General features: G+C 44.9%; 3 protein-coding genes across 3 annotated transcripts; 1 reads left to right on the top strand and 2 right to left on the bottom strand.

Annotated features, from left to right (window-relative positions):
• Window positions 1-3,904: 3,904 nt before the first annotated feature.
• BT62DRAFT_842675 (uncharacterized protein) lies at window positions 3,905-4,099 on the bottom strand (the record flags this gene model as incomplete). Its single annotated transcript, XM_043182448.1, has 1 exon — window positions 3,905-4,099. A coding segment is annotated over one exon (195 nt), but the record flags the coding sequence as incomplete, so codon positions are not given.
• Window positions 4,100-6,728: 2,629 nt separating this feature from the next.
• BT62DRAFT_923872 (uncharacterized protein) lies at window positions 6,729-9,489 on the top strand (the record flags this gene model as incomplete). Its single annotated transcript, XM_043184553.1, has 18 exons — window positions 6,729-6,756; window positions 6,812-6,829; window positions 6,881-6,891; window positions 7,016-7,063; window positions 7,168-7,275; window positions 7,336-7,402; window positions 7,442-7,535; window positions 7,587-7,711; window positions 7,773-7,817; window positions 7,971-8,060; window positions 8,292-8,509; window positions 8,583-8,636; window positions 8,748-8,816; window positions 8,849-8,878; window positions 8,961-9,044; window positions 9,076-9,191; window positions 9,355-9,385; window positions 9,442-9,489. 18 exons carry the CDS (start codon window positions 6,729-6,731, stop codon window positions 9,487-9,489), a joined length of 1,284 nt encoding a protein of 427 aa, XP_043034185.1.
• Window positions 9,490-10,167: 678 nt separating this feature from the next.
• BT62DRAFT_575631 (uncharacterized protein) lies at window positions 10,168-11,898 on the bottom strand. Its single transcript, XM_043181459.1, has 3 exons — window positions 11,106-11,898; window positions 10,577-11,051; window positions 10,168-10,517 (listed from the first exon to the last, which is right to left on the bottom strand). Exons 1-3 carry the CDS (start codon window positions 11,719-11,721, stop codon window positions 10,463-10,465), a joined length of 1,146 nt encoding a protein of 381 aa, XP_043034184.1. The 5' UTR covers window positions 11,722-11,898; the 3' UTR covers window positions 10,168-10,462.
• Window positions 11,899-16,133: the final 4,235 nt, after the last annotated feature.

The raw sequence follows: 16,133 nt of genomic DNA, 5'->3' as shown, positions 1-16,133 counted from the left end.
TTAGGGCCAAGTGCTGGGACCTCACATGCAGCCTAACCCCTCTGGTATTAGTCTGTTACTAGGCCATGCACTCTGCTTATTGTTACTCCAGTTTATCATTATGATAGTGAGGTTTCTGTGTGCTCTAGTCCTATTTTCTGTTACATGCTTACTGGCCTGGAATGCAGCCCATGTATTCGCAATTTTCACAATTTTACATGCCTGAATGAGGAGAGGGCATGTCACTGTGTGCCCCTTTTGACTGCAGTTGAAGCACTTTCCTTCTTTCTTCATATGGTCAATGTCCATCAGTTTTCTGGCTCCAGTGTATGTAGTGCTAGTTCCTGTCTTCTGGCTTCCATAGGACAAGGTCGATGGGGATCCCTGTGATTTCCCAGCAGTTCACCCTGGTTTATTCAGGGTTGGCAGGGTCAGCTTCTTGAAGTAATCTTGCAGCATCGACAATTCCACTTTCTGCCTTTGTCGCTCTTTGTACATTTTGATGATTCATTTCTTCCATTCATCATACCCGATGGGCATCAGCATTTTGATGCCCATCACTGAAATCATTGTAAGGTATGAAGAGGGGACTCCCCACTTGAGGGCTTTGATCATTTGTCCATCATTGCCTATGTCATCCTGTATTTCTGCTAGTTTGGCGAGTCTCTCCAGCTCATCAAAGTAGTCTGTAGCCACCTTGTTGCCCATCTTGTATTCTTTGATCTTCTGCTTGTGTACTTCCTGTACCACTGGATCAATGAATTTGTTGTTCAGCATCCATTTAAACACTGGCCAGGAGGGGTATCGGTAATGACCCCACATGGTGGATCAGAAGCTTGGGGAGATCAAGATCCACCACATTTTGGCTTTTTCTTCCAGATAGGAGGTGGCAAAGGTGACCCTGTTCATATCGGTCTCTAGATATCTGACATAGACTTCGAAATACTGTTCACAGTCCACTAGGAATCTATCGATGTTGTCTGATGCCCCCTTGAAGGGGCAGGGTTTTTGGAGAAGGTTAGGGCAGCATTGAAGGACATTGGTGTTTTCTGGTAGTGGTTCCATTGGGTTGGGCCACCCATCAAATGGCAGCTGTTGCCATTCTGCAGACAGACCAGGGAAGGAATGGAGGGAGTGGTCATCGGCCACCAGGCTCCCTTTCAGTTCTTCTACTCAGATGATAACCCTATCTCAGACCATGAATCTGAGTCGGGTGGCTTCAGGATCATCTCATACAGGCTCTTTTCCTGTCCCACTGGTCTCCACCTGATCAGGAGGTGGCTGTCCCCCTAGAAGTCGGCTACTCCTGCCTGTCCAGGGATTTGAATGTCTGGTGATCAGCCAGGTTTGGGTCTGGGCGAGCTGAGTTGCTGTGATCTGTACCAAATAGTTGGAGTCTGTAAAGATGCTTCACATTGATGGGGCCCAGTATATGGCTCATTTTGGCATGACAGAGGGGATCCTTGGCATTGGTTGTACTGTACACAATGCCAGGTAAGCCGGGGGTCAGCTAACTGGGTACTCAGGATGTCATTGATTATACTGTTGAGTAGCATAATCCACTGCTGCCTATCTCAGAATTTCTGTTTGTTTATTAGTTTCTGAATGCATATACAGCTGTCTGATTTGCAATGCTACTCAGGTAGCATCATGCCATAACAAATTTACTCCCTGCAGGTAGTACCCTTGGTACTCTCGCATCCTCTCCTCCTGGGTTAGCCTCCTTACTTCTTCTTTGTCCATTTCTTCCTGCAAATCATATGGTGGTCCCCTGGGTGGTTCACTGCTCTCTGTTTCTTCTTCCTCATCCTCGTTGTCCCCCTTGGGGAGGGAAGTGATGGACAGGGCATAAATACTCTTTGTGGTCCCTTACTGGATCATTGCCTCACTCCCCTGGCTGAGTGCTTGGCCCAGCAGTTGCAGTGACTTCATACTCAGTGGTGGGCCAACTTCCAATGGCTGGGTCATATCAGTTTCCCCCAGTCACTCTTGCCACCTCCACTCGCTCATGATAGAGGCAGATGTTGTGTCTGTAGTCATCGTCGATAAGCTGCCCAACCATTCTACTTCTGAGAAAGCCTCGGAGGGTGCAGGCAGAGATGTGAGTGTTTCTGGGGACCCATAGTCCATATGTCCAAGGATGGACTCATCACTTCCAAAGGTGGAGTCGGCACTGGGAGTTCAGGAGGGAGGGAGATATTGAAGAGTCGGGGCCCTTGGATGTTGCTGGGCTTGGGTCCAGGGCTCTGGAGTTCCACTGCTTGGGGAACTGGGCTCCTGAAAGATGGAGGGCAGCATGGAGGGGTCAGCCTATATGGGTGCAAGAATGCTAGCGACCTTGGGTTGTAGCCCATACCAGATGCTAATGTTGGCCCTTTCCAGTCTGGCCCTTTTGACAGCTCACTGCTTGTCCCTGTGGAGCTCCTCCTGCCTCTGCTGCTCGTCGTTCATGTCCATCCTTTCAGGCTCATGATGTACTGGCTGCAGCTCATTCTGCTGCCTTCACTCCTCCTGTCGAATGGCATCATCATAGTTAAACAGGATGGTGAGGTCCCAGGTTGGAAAGTACCAGTGGATGGTGTCTTCTCATACTTGTCATTGTTGCTCACTTTCTGAGAGAACCCACCGCACCCCAGAGCTGATCCTGGTGGAGGGATGGGGGCTGTGAGGCTGGCTTCAAGGAGTTCTGGGGCTGGATCATCAAGCCATCCAAGGGGCATCGAGAGAGTCCCTGGTATGGTCAGCAATCCCATGGGTATGGGAGGTGGAAGAGGGGGAGGGGGACTGCTGGAAGAAGTCCTCTGGGAGATCTTCATCTTCATAGTTGGGGGGTGGTCCTCGTACAAGTATACTGTTCCCTCTTGAGATGCCAGGGTTTGTGTTTCCAGATCAGGTGGGGCATTGCCCTCCTGTTTCTTTTTGACCATTCCCTGAATGTGTGCCACTAGGCCCAGCTTCTGGGGACTGGTAGGTCATTCTTTGGGATTTGGGGATGTTATGGAGAGGGAGGTTGGGGGTTATGTTTCATAGGATTTCTTGGATATGTAGAAATTCATTATAATGTCTGAGAGCTCAGGCAGTAATGGAATGGCATCCCCAGTACAGCTGGATGATCACCAAAAGTCTTATCAATGTTCCGATGATAGAAGAGAGGAGTTCAAAGAACTTGTGGTCAAAGTTTGGGTCAGTGGAGATTGCAGGGGGCATTCAGTTTCTCAGCACAATTGGGCTTGAGAAAGGGAAGCAGGGAAGCTTTGAGCTAATTGTTATGCCCAAGCATCATGTGAGCAGATACACATGATAAACAGCCATCCCTTTGCACTTCAAGGGATCAGCTGAGTCCACTGAGTGTGTACTCATACTCGATATGACTCAAGGTCAGATATAAACTTGAGGTAGAATGATAGTTGTAAACTTTAGCTCAAAGCTGGGTTTTAGCCAGCAAGAGTGAGCTCCTTAAATACTATACATGTCATGCTATTATTGCTACAGTAACTATTGTGGATCTCTCTGCTCTTTTGTCCTTTGTCCTTGGTTGTTGTTACTGTACATAAAAGGGTTTTTGTGCATCACTGACTGTTGTCAATAATTTGAAGACAAATGGTTGCTTGGCCTTGTTGTGCTGACTAAGCCTTGTCCCACAGTCTCCAAGTGCTGGGTTAGATGCCTTGACTAAGCATAAATAGGGGTTGAGAAGAAGAAAAGGGGAGAAAAAATAAATCAAATCGTAACAGGTGTATTAGTTCCTGTATTATCTGATAGCTGTGAAAGAATGATAGTACTCATAAGCTGACAGCTTGCCCATAAACATAAGCATCTGAAATTGCTTTAGAGCTGCAATAGTGACTGTGGTGCAAGACTCTATCACAGTTCCTGGAAAAAGCCATGCATGTTGGAGTTAGCTAGCTAGTGGATATTTGCATGGGCAACTACAGAAATTCAGAGCAACATCATGAACACCATTTGTATCTATAATCATAATATAGCTGCCAAATGCAGGCCTCAGATGAATACAGATGTCACCTATGAGATGCCCCACCTGATAGCATAAACCAAGCTTCCAGAGCAGAATCTTGTCAAAGTAATCACCATTCCAATGTTTAAACATAGTGAGTGACAGAATTCAACTGAATAAGAATATGTGCCTGAATGATATGGGTAGGGAAACTCTGATGTGCCATTACCATGCATGACTTACAGAACAGTCTTGTGTTCTGGCATGTAACATACTAGTAGGTAAAATCCTCATTAGAACATTTAATGCACCTCTACAGTGAGGCTGTGAGATGGCATCATCTCACCCTTCATGCCTCAAACTTTCACTCAGATAGTCATCTATGTGGGCACTGAAGACTGTGAGAGGGTTATACTAGCAGATATACATTAACAATGATATCACAGTCATGGTGCTGATAATTGAATTACTTACTGTGTAAACACATTTATGTGGTGCCATTACAGCATCCTCCATATTTCTAACCATAGCAAGTGTATATGCTTGTGAATCCAGGTGGTATGCCTCATTCAGGATGTTGTAGTCAACAGAGGTAAGGTTATCATTGTGCTGGCTATGATTTGTCTTTTTCTTCTGTGGTGAGACTGGGAGGTGGACTATTCTTTGTCTGATAGAAGATGTAACTTTCTATGTTGCCAGAAAAGACCATGATTGGTGATGGTGAGAGCATGATATCAGAGGAACATTAGAAGAATCAGAGAAGAGTTCAATAGCATGAGAGTGCCATCCAACATGATGCCACTTGGTCTGCTTGGGAGTATGCAGCACAGCCATCAGTAGAAAATAGCATTTTCAGCTTTTGAGAATGTATCCTTTTATATTTTTGTACCTGCACTTTTCAACACATCCTTGGTGCTGTTCACATGCAACAAAGTACATACTCCTGTTGGCTCATTCATTATACAAGTAATACATTGGATAGCCTGTATTGTGCACTCAAGTTATCTTCTGCTAGCTTGGACCAGTAATACACTAGCCTTTATGGCATGGATCCAATCCTGAGGGCTTTGGAACTGACTGTGGGAAGTAACTGTACAGTTCTTCAAGTGGCAGCAAGTTGTTCCCCCTTATTTTGTTTGATAGCATACTCATGTATCAAATCCTCTGAAAAGGTCTGATCATATCTGATATTGCATGATGTTACTTACTGTACCTTAGATGCATCTGACAGCACTGCAAAAGGACTATCTCACCAAATATTCCACACTCTTCCACTTTCTGAAGACACAATATCATTTAGAACATGCCAATGCCTAGTTTGAGTCACTCTGGAAGTGCTTTGTTATACACTGGCCTATGAGAGATCTCAGCAAAACAGAGGTAGATACTCTGAAGCAGGTATGAGAACAATGTTTTGCACTAGGAGCATGCTACTGACTCTATCAATCAGCAAGTGAAGAATAGCCTACAGTGGCTGTTTTGGTCCCTTGATAGGGCCACCCAGCTTCATGAATGGGATTGCATTGCTCACCAATATGAGGCTACTACTGCCCTCCACTTGAAGCAATGGTCTAAACCAATTGAGATTGTGACATTCAGTCAAATGGCAGCTGAATTGTGACAACATGCTGCAATTTTAGAGGCATATGGTGACAGATATCAGGAATGTAATAAGGCATGGAAAGTGGGGATAGTTGGTGCTGAGGTGGAACCTGATGCAAAGTTTTTGACTTAGCAAAGTGTTTTAGAGTACCATACTTGATCAATTTATTGGGTTCACACATGAAATTATCATATATAAAAAGATATTCACACACTGGCATGAATACAAAGATCTTACACACAGAAACCAGACCAGTATCCATTTGGCACACCCAGTATGGAGATAATGGGTATGGTGTGGAGGGTTTGGTATGCTCCCATGAATCACAGCAACTCCTCTATCAGCATATAAACCCATCCATACCTTAGTTTCAAATTAACTTTTCACTCTTTGTTTTTCTCTCTCAGTTGTGAAGCAAGTGAATGGCACTGTATTTAACATAGGGGAACATTCTAGATATATATATATATTAAAAGAACTCCTCCCACCCAATCTGACTGGGATTCTCAATCTCTACTCATCATTGTCATCATAGTTATCATTGTCATTGTCATTGTTCTCATAGCCTAGTTGAGGGATGACCTTGACATCATTGCAAGTCAAGGCACTAATATAATAAGCATGTGGAGAGACAACAGAGGGGTGACATTGGAAGATAGTGCCAGATACACCAATCACTAAGGGAGCAACTTGATCTCTATACTACTAGATTAATGATGCAAGGAAAAAAGAAACTGGCTGCTCACCAGCCTTGGAATACTCCCACATCATAACCAATGGTCACTGTGTACTATGGTAATGTTGAGGTTTACACTTGAGGAGAATTGAATGAGTTTGGAGGAGGAAAATGTGGAGTCTCTGATACAGATACAATTTTGAGGGCAGAAACCAGCTTGGTGGGTGTCAGAGGCACTTAGGTAGATACTGTGCAGTTGTGTAAATATTTACTGCATGAAATATTTTATGAGTGATGACTCACCTTCTCTCACTACAGGAGTGCTCAGCATTGTTGCCAGAGAGAAGATTAGCAGAAGAGGAGGGAGATTGAGCCATAATTTCTTTTTTTTGTTGGTGTTGGACTAGTATTGTTGATTATCCCATATACAAAGCCACTTGTAAACTGTACAGTTGTGGAATTTGCTGAATCTTGCAATAACAGCATGTCAGTATAACAGCTGAGAAGATGAAAAAATGAGATCAAACTCAGATCAGAAACAAGGTATGATCTCTATTTTTTCTATTTTCACAAAATGATTAATATGATCTTCTTTTAGGGATATTGGAAGTAAAAGGTACAGTCTAGAATATACATGTGCAACTTAGTGATTAATTGTATGCTCTAGATGCCAAAAAAGTGGGTGACCAAAGAACAACATCAGTGGTTCTCTGTCCAACAAGCTGCATACAACCAAGCATAGCTGGAGGGTAGAGTAGGAATATTTGTGAAGGAAATGATTAAGAAATTCAATGATAAATAGCCAATCCCTGGTTGTGAGGAAGTGGTTGGAGATTCTTCAGAGGCAAATGTAAAGCACATGGCACAGGATGTATTATATCAAGCATGAAAAAAGATGTGTAACAGTCTGTGTGTATATACTTGGAATTGACCATTTGACAGCAAATATGACAGAAATTCAATAATAAGCATCACAAAGGAGCTATCACAGCTATCATTAATTTAGATGGCAATCTGGCAATGCTCATGAAAAAGAAAAAACTACTGTTCAACCTCAAGCCTGTACACTGACTTTGTGTGGTTCAAATATACTCTCAATGCTACTTTTCAACTCATGTACAGCCATATGTCAAGGAAGCCCTGAATGCAAATATGGAACCACTGGAGTGCAGTGCAGAGTTGAATTTGAGTAATCAAATTACAGCCAAATAATTCAAAGCAAAAACAGATTCAATTAAGGAGGAAATACTGGCTGCCATGCATGAATCATATGAGGAAATTTCAGAAGGGGAGGCAAAGCAATCACTGGCAGACTACCTCAAGTAAGTGGTTGCCATACCAATGTGACTGTTTACTGACCTCAATTTTGCCAGGGCTATTGACCAAGCACCAGCTTTATTGCAGTGTTTGTTACAAGAACTTGCATACCAGATGAGTTGGTGGTTTTCTGTCATTGCAGAGGGCCCTCTTCCTACAGACAATGGGAATATACATACCTGTAGATGAGCACAGTGTGATTCTTGTCTTTTGAATTTATGCTGATTGATAAACATGTATAGCTTTCACATTGGTCAAACCACCCATGGCTGTACTTTTCTCAATGAGTATGTAGCATTCTCTATTGATCCAGATGACCTGAATAATCAGCATTGAACATTTGAGAAAAGCATAATTACATGATATGGTTGCTTCTTGAAAACACTGTTCCATGAGTTCACTGTTTTCCTTGCAAGATTATTCTACTTATTGTATTTCAGCCTCTGAAGTGAGAGCTCAGTATGCTCTCAACCAAGGGCAATTTGATATTCTGAATGATACAGCTGATCATAAAGGACAAGCAGGTCCAAGTATGCCCTCTCTTCTCCCTTTGCCTATGCTCTCCCTTTCCCCTGCATCACCCACTTCTCATTCACTTACTGCTTATCCTTCTCTAATCTTGCCAGCAGCACCACTGGTCCAGGTTCCTGCATCAACTGTATCAGTCACCCTCTCTCCTGGTCCACCAGTTAGCCCTTCTTCCCTACCACTTTCTACAATATTGGATGTTCCAATATTAACTGTATTTCCCTCTACATCAGCTGTTTTTCCACCAGCACTGGAACTGACCATGCCATTCAAACATCTCAACAATCTCAATTTCCTTTTGAGGGGTCTAGAGCAGCCTCATACTGATGATCTCCATCTTCCTTCAAATCAGCTACCTCTGCTATCTTCTCCACATGATGATGCTGAATTTGAGGATCAGCTTGAGGACCAGGGAGGGTCAGAGATGCCATTCATTTGGGAGCATGCTGATGTAGCATCTGAAGCTTCCAGCCCAAAAGAGAATAACTGATGCAATACACTGAAACACTGTATGGGGTACTAAGCAAACACAAAACCATGCTGAAGAAGACAATAATGAGAGGAATTCAGAGATGAGGGTGAGCAAGCATGCTCATAAGCCTTCAGGCCCTTGTGGGATCATCACAATGGGCTGGTTGCCCTCAGCTGTGAGATATCTCATGAATTTGACTTTGGACTCAGAATGGCAGGACTCACTTGTCAACTGGCAGGACCTTGAGGCACACATATTGCAGATGCAAGGACATTCTCCTGGCAAGGTAAGCATCACTGCCATTTGTTTGCTGTATAGGTTATTGACTCAGCTTTTAGGGATGTATGGGTGTGCTGTCATTAAGACCATCAGTGCTCTTGCTCTGGCTTGCTAACTGCCACTACAATGTCTATCTGAATCCTCCTGCTAGCTTTTTGATGGAACTGTGCAAGTGGTGGAATGCAATGCAATCTGTTTAGCATCAAAACAAAACCAGCATTCTACTATTGCCAGTGTACAATTGTCCACTGAATAAGGACCTACAGAAAGGGGGTCAAAATAGCACAGTCACCATCCTCATAGGGCTCATGTGGTGGAGACAGGATACCCTCAAGGCTAAAGATAGGGCACTTTGGAAGGAAATGGTGGTGGATGTTGATAAGTGTATTCAGATAATAGTTGCATCACTTTCAGTATGATGTGATGCCTTTTTGGTGCTCAGAGTCTATTTGTTTTGGACTTTTTTGCTTTTTTGCTTTTCTGCTTTCCTGCTTTTATGCTTAGTTTAGCTTCAACATGTGTAATTGGTAGAATGATTGATCTAGGCACTTGAGGCACCAAGGCACATCTAATCAGGTGAAGATGTTAAACAATCAATTTTAATGATAGATCTAGACTATTAATATTTATAGACATGGGAATTTCTAGAAAAGGTTGGGGGTGGACCTTATCATGAGTGATGCAGGATGGATGTGATGATGAGCAAGGTATTTATTAATTGAAGGGTCATATGACTGGCTGATGGTAGTGATATAACACACTGTCACATGGTAGGATACATACATTAATACATTTTGATTGATGGTTCGGATCCATTGTTTAAATATTAAATCATATGGATCCCTTGATTCCTGACCTCACACTGGGGCTCCATTGGTATTCTAACACAATTATTGTAGAACTATGCTATTGCATTGGCTAGGAAGACCTATTGGGCAGGAAATTTACCATTTATTAGGTCCCAAACAGTTAACTTAACACTTTAGTCTGTCCATAACAGTTGTAAAAGTTTTTAGGGATCGAAGACTTTCTGGAGTGAATATTTTCTCTGCAATCATATGTACTAACATGTATTTTTGATGTCATGAAGGCATTGGTAAGAATGCAAATGGTCACAAACAAAACGAAAATCAACGCAAGCGAATGCACTCGTGCAAATGGAAAACGCAAAATTCACCTGGCCTCCGGTACATTCCGTAAGGGTAGAATGTGTAAGTTTACTATTAAAGCTCAAGCTGGACGACTGGTCAGGACATAGACGTGGTTCGGCTCTTACCCCGCCGGTTTCTTCTGACGTCTGATTAGAGCTGGGATTATAACATCTCGCAAATAGCACAGCATATCCTGGTCACCACCATGGCGCGAAGAAAAAAGAAAAACACAGAGATAAGTAATCATATTCAACCACAGAGCCCAAGCCCACCAATCGCACTCGTCTACAAATATCAGCCAATCCTCTTTCGTTTCAGCTTTCGTGGAGACTTAATCGGCGGTGATATCACAACGTCGCGATCCATCACGGATGCAACCTCCTCGAGTGTATCCTCAGCCTTCACAGATCCAGGTGCCTCGCATACATCCGCATCCAACAGCGCCTCTAGTGGGTCCTTCCAGAAGCTCGTCGAACAGTCCGGGTCGGAAAGGTTTGGGAAATTAGGCGCTGGGACAAAGAGTGCAGGAACGGATGCAGCGGCGGTGGACCTGTATCCTTTCCCTTGTTTCAGCCTCGCGATGTCTTTTTCTAAAGAGTTTATACGCAGTTCATGCGATTGATATTGGGCATGCAGGATTTGCAAGAGGTCGGTTTTCGGAACCGGCGTGGGGGTGGAGTGGATGGTATCGGTAGGAGGAGGATCCGTTGTTGTGGCAAACACGGGCTCACGAGGTCGGGAGATGCACGATATTTGTGTTGGTTGATCGGGACCCCTGGATGGGGATTGGATGGCATCGAAAGGTGTAGGCAAGTCTTTTGAGAGATTGGGCGAAGGACCTATCGCGCACACCGGATCCCTGGATGGCAATGTCGGTATCGGTTGTCCCCATACCTTTGTGCGCTGCCACAATTCGAGATACTCCGATGCCTCCGTCGAACGCGAACTTGTTTGATCCGTAACCCATACCCAATCGCCGCCATCCTCCTTCGCCAACCCTCTCATCCACTGACACGCCGTAACCCCAGTCTCAATGTGCTCCTTGTCCAGTTTGAATTCCTTCCGCCCTTTCAACGCCACCCGGTTCCAAACTACAATTCGATTTCATCGGCTCAGAACGTTGACAAAAAAAACAAACGACCCACAAAACTTAACCGGATCCTTCCGATACTCCTGCTCCCCATAAGTCTCCCAAAACAGCTGGAGATGCTTCCGGTCAGAAAACAAACACCCCCACCGATACCTCACCAGCGCTCTATCAAACACCGCGCACCGCCATGCAGCGCCCAGACCCTCCGAACCCATAGCCCTCCTCGCCTCTCCCAAGAACGCCTCGCACAGCCTCGACACATGCAACACCCCGCCCTTGAACTTTTCCCACTCCTTCTCATCCTCGAGGACCAACCGAAGCGAGAACCACATGAACTCTCCGACGAACATGAGCGGGATGCGGTACGAGTTGGGGAGCATCGTCGTCGAGCCCTCCGCTGCGGTGATGATGGTCGTCCATTTGGAGTGGGGTACGAGAGCGGGGACGGAGAAGGAGTTCGTGATGAGGTGGCGGATGATGTCATCTTTCGACCATGTGGAGGCGTCGAGGTAGTCCAATTCTGCAGGGTGTTCCCAGCCTTGAGGAGGAGGAGGCAAGGGAGAATGAAGGAGGTGGTTTGTGGTTTCGAGTTGCTCCTCCTTCGGTTCTACTTTCACCGCTGTCTCCTTTCCTGTCCGTCGTCGAAGTTTCCACGTTGGATGGTCGTGCATCTGTCTGTGCGTGTCGGAGAGTGTAGTGTAATTTGTTTAGACAAAAAAGCGGGGCCCGCAAAAGGAAGAAGGAAACACAGAGAATCGTGATCGCAGCCTCGGAGTTCGAGAGCGGTGATGGAGAATCTATATCAGAGCCGGTTCCGAATGGTAATCGGTGCGAGAGACAAAGCAACAGACTTGCCAAAAATGGCAACATCCAATGTCAGGAAGAAAAAAGTGGCGCGGCAACGTGATATCTTCTTGACTGCTGCTCTCGCAATGACAGCGAGGTATTTTAGCCACAGAAATATACTTCGTAGCGGATTATCATATATATAGGCAGCTCCTTCCTGCTCCAACCCACCCTTGTGCTCCTTGGTCCAGGCCAAATGTCCGAGCATAGGTCGTCCGTCACCTCCAAAATTCCCAGTACGAAGGATCTGATGGCTGAACAAATTGGATAATTACTGAACAGATCTCGGTGGGTCTTCCCATAATCCATACACGCGCCCGCCTTTGATTAACCATCATTGTACCTGGCGCTAGGGTGGTTCTGACTCCATGATCCTACCAATTATTTTGAACAAGCCCCATTGAAAGAACGAGAGACAAGAATCCAAGTGAAAAAAATAAGGAAATTCGTGCACTCCTTATTCAACACAGAAGAGGGAATCGAACCCTAAACTGGTACCGAGCAGAACTCCTACGCTAGATTTATGTGCAACGTTAGAAGAAAAGAGAAAATGCAGTTAACAATCAAGGGCATTTGCGATAACCCGTGAAGAGAATGTAATCACCATGAAAAAGGGGTCCCTCAGTCATCATTTCGGAGATAGGGAGTCGAACCCATCCAGCCATTTCACCTTGCATCCAAATGGTTATACCCGAATCATAGAATGAACTGACAAAGCGAAATTGTTGCCAAACCAGTTCCTTTCAAGCTATGACTCACCTAATTGTACATTTCTCTGCTCCTCTTCGCAATGCACGCATGCAGGGAAATTCAGGGGCCTTTTTCAGAAGTCAAAAGAAAGTTAAACGTCAAAAAAAGGAATCGATCTATTCTGAGTCTCCGATGGGATGGATAGAGGGAATTGAATCTCCAGCTAATGAATGATATCTGCCATTACGTCACGTATATTAGCAGATTAGTTGGAAAACGACGTGGAATTTACAGAACCACCAGTAAGTGTTTCCTTCGACAACTTCATCATGATTTGGAGGAAGGGATCAGAGACCAACTTAGCCGATCATTCGATCTTACTTGCTGCTGCTAACCCTGAATACCAGTACACGATCAGGTAGATAAACACACACTTGAAAAACAACATCTGGACTGACTACCTGAGAGCTGAGAGAGGACATCCCCGGGAGGAACTATTGTTTCCCGAATCTATTCACGCTGCATTAGCAAAAATAAGGGAATCAGTGCACTCTAAACTAGAATGTGAAAAGAAGGGATAAAAAATTTTCATTCTCTATCATTTCATTGCGACTGAGGGAATCGAACCCTGAGGTTGAAGCCGTGATCCATTACGCTCGAAGGGTTCGTTATTCAGGCCCCTCCCCCCATGGAGAGAAAGGTAAAACCGTGGACAATGATCGAGATCCCTCAAGCTTAATGAGGGAACAGGGGAATTCGAACCCAGGCACTGAATGTCATATTCGAATCAGGGAACGAATTGAAGAAGAGGTCCATGGGGTTTTGCCGAACTTCCTCCTCGCTATAGTAGCACTACGTATTTGTTCTCTTCTCTCCTCTTGATTGGAGGAAACGCATGCAGGTGGATTTCGTGTGAATGGTGTATGTCGTTTTCTCCATACCGCCCGAGAGCCTTTCAGAGCACCGTCAAATGAAATAATGGAATGTGAATGTGAAAAAAACACCAACTGCATATGCATTGGGATAGAGGGAATCGAACCCCCAGCTATCGGGCACTAGTCGTTATGCTATATCTATGCGGGTCATTGAAGAACAGAAAGGAGCAGCTACCCCCCAAACCCCTCCACCCCAACCATCGCTCGCTCTTCCGGCAGGCACCCAATCCCTGACAAAGAGACTCAGAATCCGTGAGCGCTAGGAATTGAATTTGAGGGGCCGCGTCTTCTGAGAACGTGGGGGTCGTTTACAACCCAAACGCTTTCTCCCTTTATCTTGGGAGAACGAAACGCTGGCTGGAGAGTCGTTCTTCCTTTCTCAGAAGACATTCCCCCGATCCCTCCATCCTTTCCCTTGCATGGATGGATGGATGAACCACAGAAATCTTGCCGGCCAGTCCAGATCGGTCAACAAGTACAGGAATAGGCTGACGCCGGAGAAAAAGATTGGATTGTTCGAATTATATTTTGTCTGAAAATGTGAATTCAACTAAGGCGATGGCGCATGAACATGAACTCTCCCCTTGCAACCTTGAAATAGCTACCAAAAGCGGAGCCGAAGGTCCTTTCACCGAAGATTTAGGTGGCAGCGCTAGGGCATGACTAAGCAGATAATATATGAATGGAAGAACGTACGCCATTGATTCCGACCAGCTTTCCGCCCTGCCAAGTTAAAATTCATAAGCTAAATAAAATTAGCAGGAAATGTTACTCTCGACGCTCCATACAATTAAAGATGTTCGTCACTCAATTACGTTGAGCCGCTCAAAGAATTGAATCAGAAAATCTCGCTGCCAACCATACTCTGTACGAAGACAATTCGCAGGAAGGAAATTTATTTAGTTCTTCCAGGAACACCATTTGCGCTCTTTGGCAATGAAAGAGCAACTGTAAATCATCCATCCATAAGCCGGATTTCATACGAAGCCACCGAGTACTCACGGGCTACAAGTGCATGAAGCACTTCCACAAGCCTCGGCGATAGGAACTTCAATGGAGGTCAGAATAAGCTAAAGTCGATCTGCGGTACAAGCAGGATAATAAGAACAGTGTATATGATTCTTGTTTCGTAAATAGGGTTCGTAGATGTTTCGAGCGCTACTGATTTGGGAGGTAATTTCTCACTAGTTTCAGCGGTGTTCTATAGGATTTCTGGGATTGCAATTGATGACTGTTGAAACCCGATCCACAAAATAGCACATGATATGACTGGTGTACGACATGACGCATCCAACCATCCAAGACATGGCGCAGCTTCACAATAAACGCTATCATGGGACGCGAAAAGGCAGACACAAAGTTTCATAGCTAGATACACCGCGGTGGGACGAAGACTCGCCGTACCAGAGCAATAAAGACGAAATCGCAGGAGGAAAGAGGAGAAATTAGCTGTCGGGATATAAGAATAGAACCCAAGCAGAACAGACCCGTCATCGTAACTGTGCACGGTCTGCGAAATAGACTACCAGGAGTCAAGCATGGTAGAAGTATCCTTTAGAAAGCAAAGGGAACGAGACGCCAGAGATCCGTAACAAATGTCTTGTAATGGAAGATCGTACATCACATGATTCCCACAGATGACTTACGGATACCTCAGGCCTGGCTGCCACCAACGAAAGCGTCGTCCTGGAGTGTAACACCATCAGAAAGATAATAACCATCACGTTCGAAGATCAATGCAGACGCACTTGAATCTGCAATATCTAGATGAAACGGAAGCTATTTGCAAGGACCCTCCTTCCACTTCTTCGGTGTGAATATAAGCATGAAGAACATTGAGGTAGACATGCTTGCAAGCACCACTACCACGAACGTATTTCCTTCATTATGAAAGCCCTATCCCATCGTGATGTGGAGATCGCCAATTCACTCCTCACATGCAGCCGAAAGCGTTGCGAGAAAAAATGCCAAAAGCGGGAACATCTCTGTCGGTAAATAAATTTTGGTTATTTTCCGAAACCTGGAAATTTTACGTGTTTAACAAGAAGGAAAACGGACGGCATCATTATTTAAGATTATTGACTTCGTACAGATCCACATGGCCTAGAGCTCGCACCGGGGGCAAAAGCGCGTGACGGCATCTTAATATCCAACGTCAAATCCAAAAAAAAAGGGACAGCTTGCACAGCCACTAATTCCTGTTTCATTTGTCATTGTTCAAAGTACTTCCATCGCAGTCTTGGAATCTGGTGGTCGCCATCTCGACGGCTATTCTTACCAATGGACTGGAACAACACTGGACAATGGGACCGCCCATCACTAACATGGAGTCTGGGATGGGTGGCGCTGCTCTATGCCGTTATCACGTTCAAGAAATCGGACTATGGGACAGCATAGGTTATTCAGTGGTGGGTAATCAAGGGAATTGTCAGGGGATATACAAAGGAAGAGGTGGAGACGCATAAATGCTGGCAAACGGAGCGTAATTTGCAAGAAAGCAACCGCAGAGATTCTGCTGATCTACAAGAGAAAAGTCATGACTCAGGCCTCATCATGAATGCGATCGTCTACCTTCGCTCTATTTCTGCGATCTTGTCTTACGTCTACACAAT

The sequence above is a fragment of the Guyanagaster necrorhizus genome, assembly GCF_019112545.1.
Source record: "Guyanagaster necrorhizus MCA 3950 unplaced genomic scaffold BT62scaffold_46, whole genome shotgun sequence".
NCBI classification, from domain to species: domain Eukaryota; kingdom Fungi; phylum Basidiomycota; class Agaricomycetes; order Agaricales; family Physalacriaceae; genus Guyanagaster; species Guyanagaster necrorhizus.
Note: the sequence above shows the minus strand (reverse complement) of the source record. Positions and strands in the feature narration are given on the sequence as shown.

Excerpts from the sequence above, each read along its gene's own strand:
- BT62DRAFT_575631 (XM_043181459.1), bottom strand. The coding sequence starts at position 11,721 with ATGCACGACCATCCAACGTGGAAACTTCGACGACGGACAGGAAAGGAG. Across the intron at positions 11,052-11,105 it reads GAAGGATCCGGTTAAGTTTT|TTTGGAACCGGGTGGCGTTG; the intron begins GTGGGTCGTTTG and ends ATCGAATTGTAG. Across the intron at positions 10,518-10,576 it reads CTGCATGCCCAATATCAATC|GATACAGGTCCACCGCCGCT; the intron begins GCATGAACTGCG and ends AACAAGGGAAAG.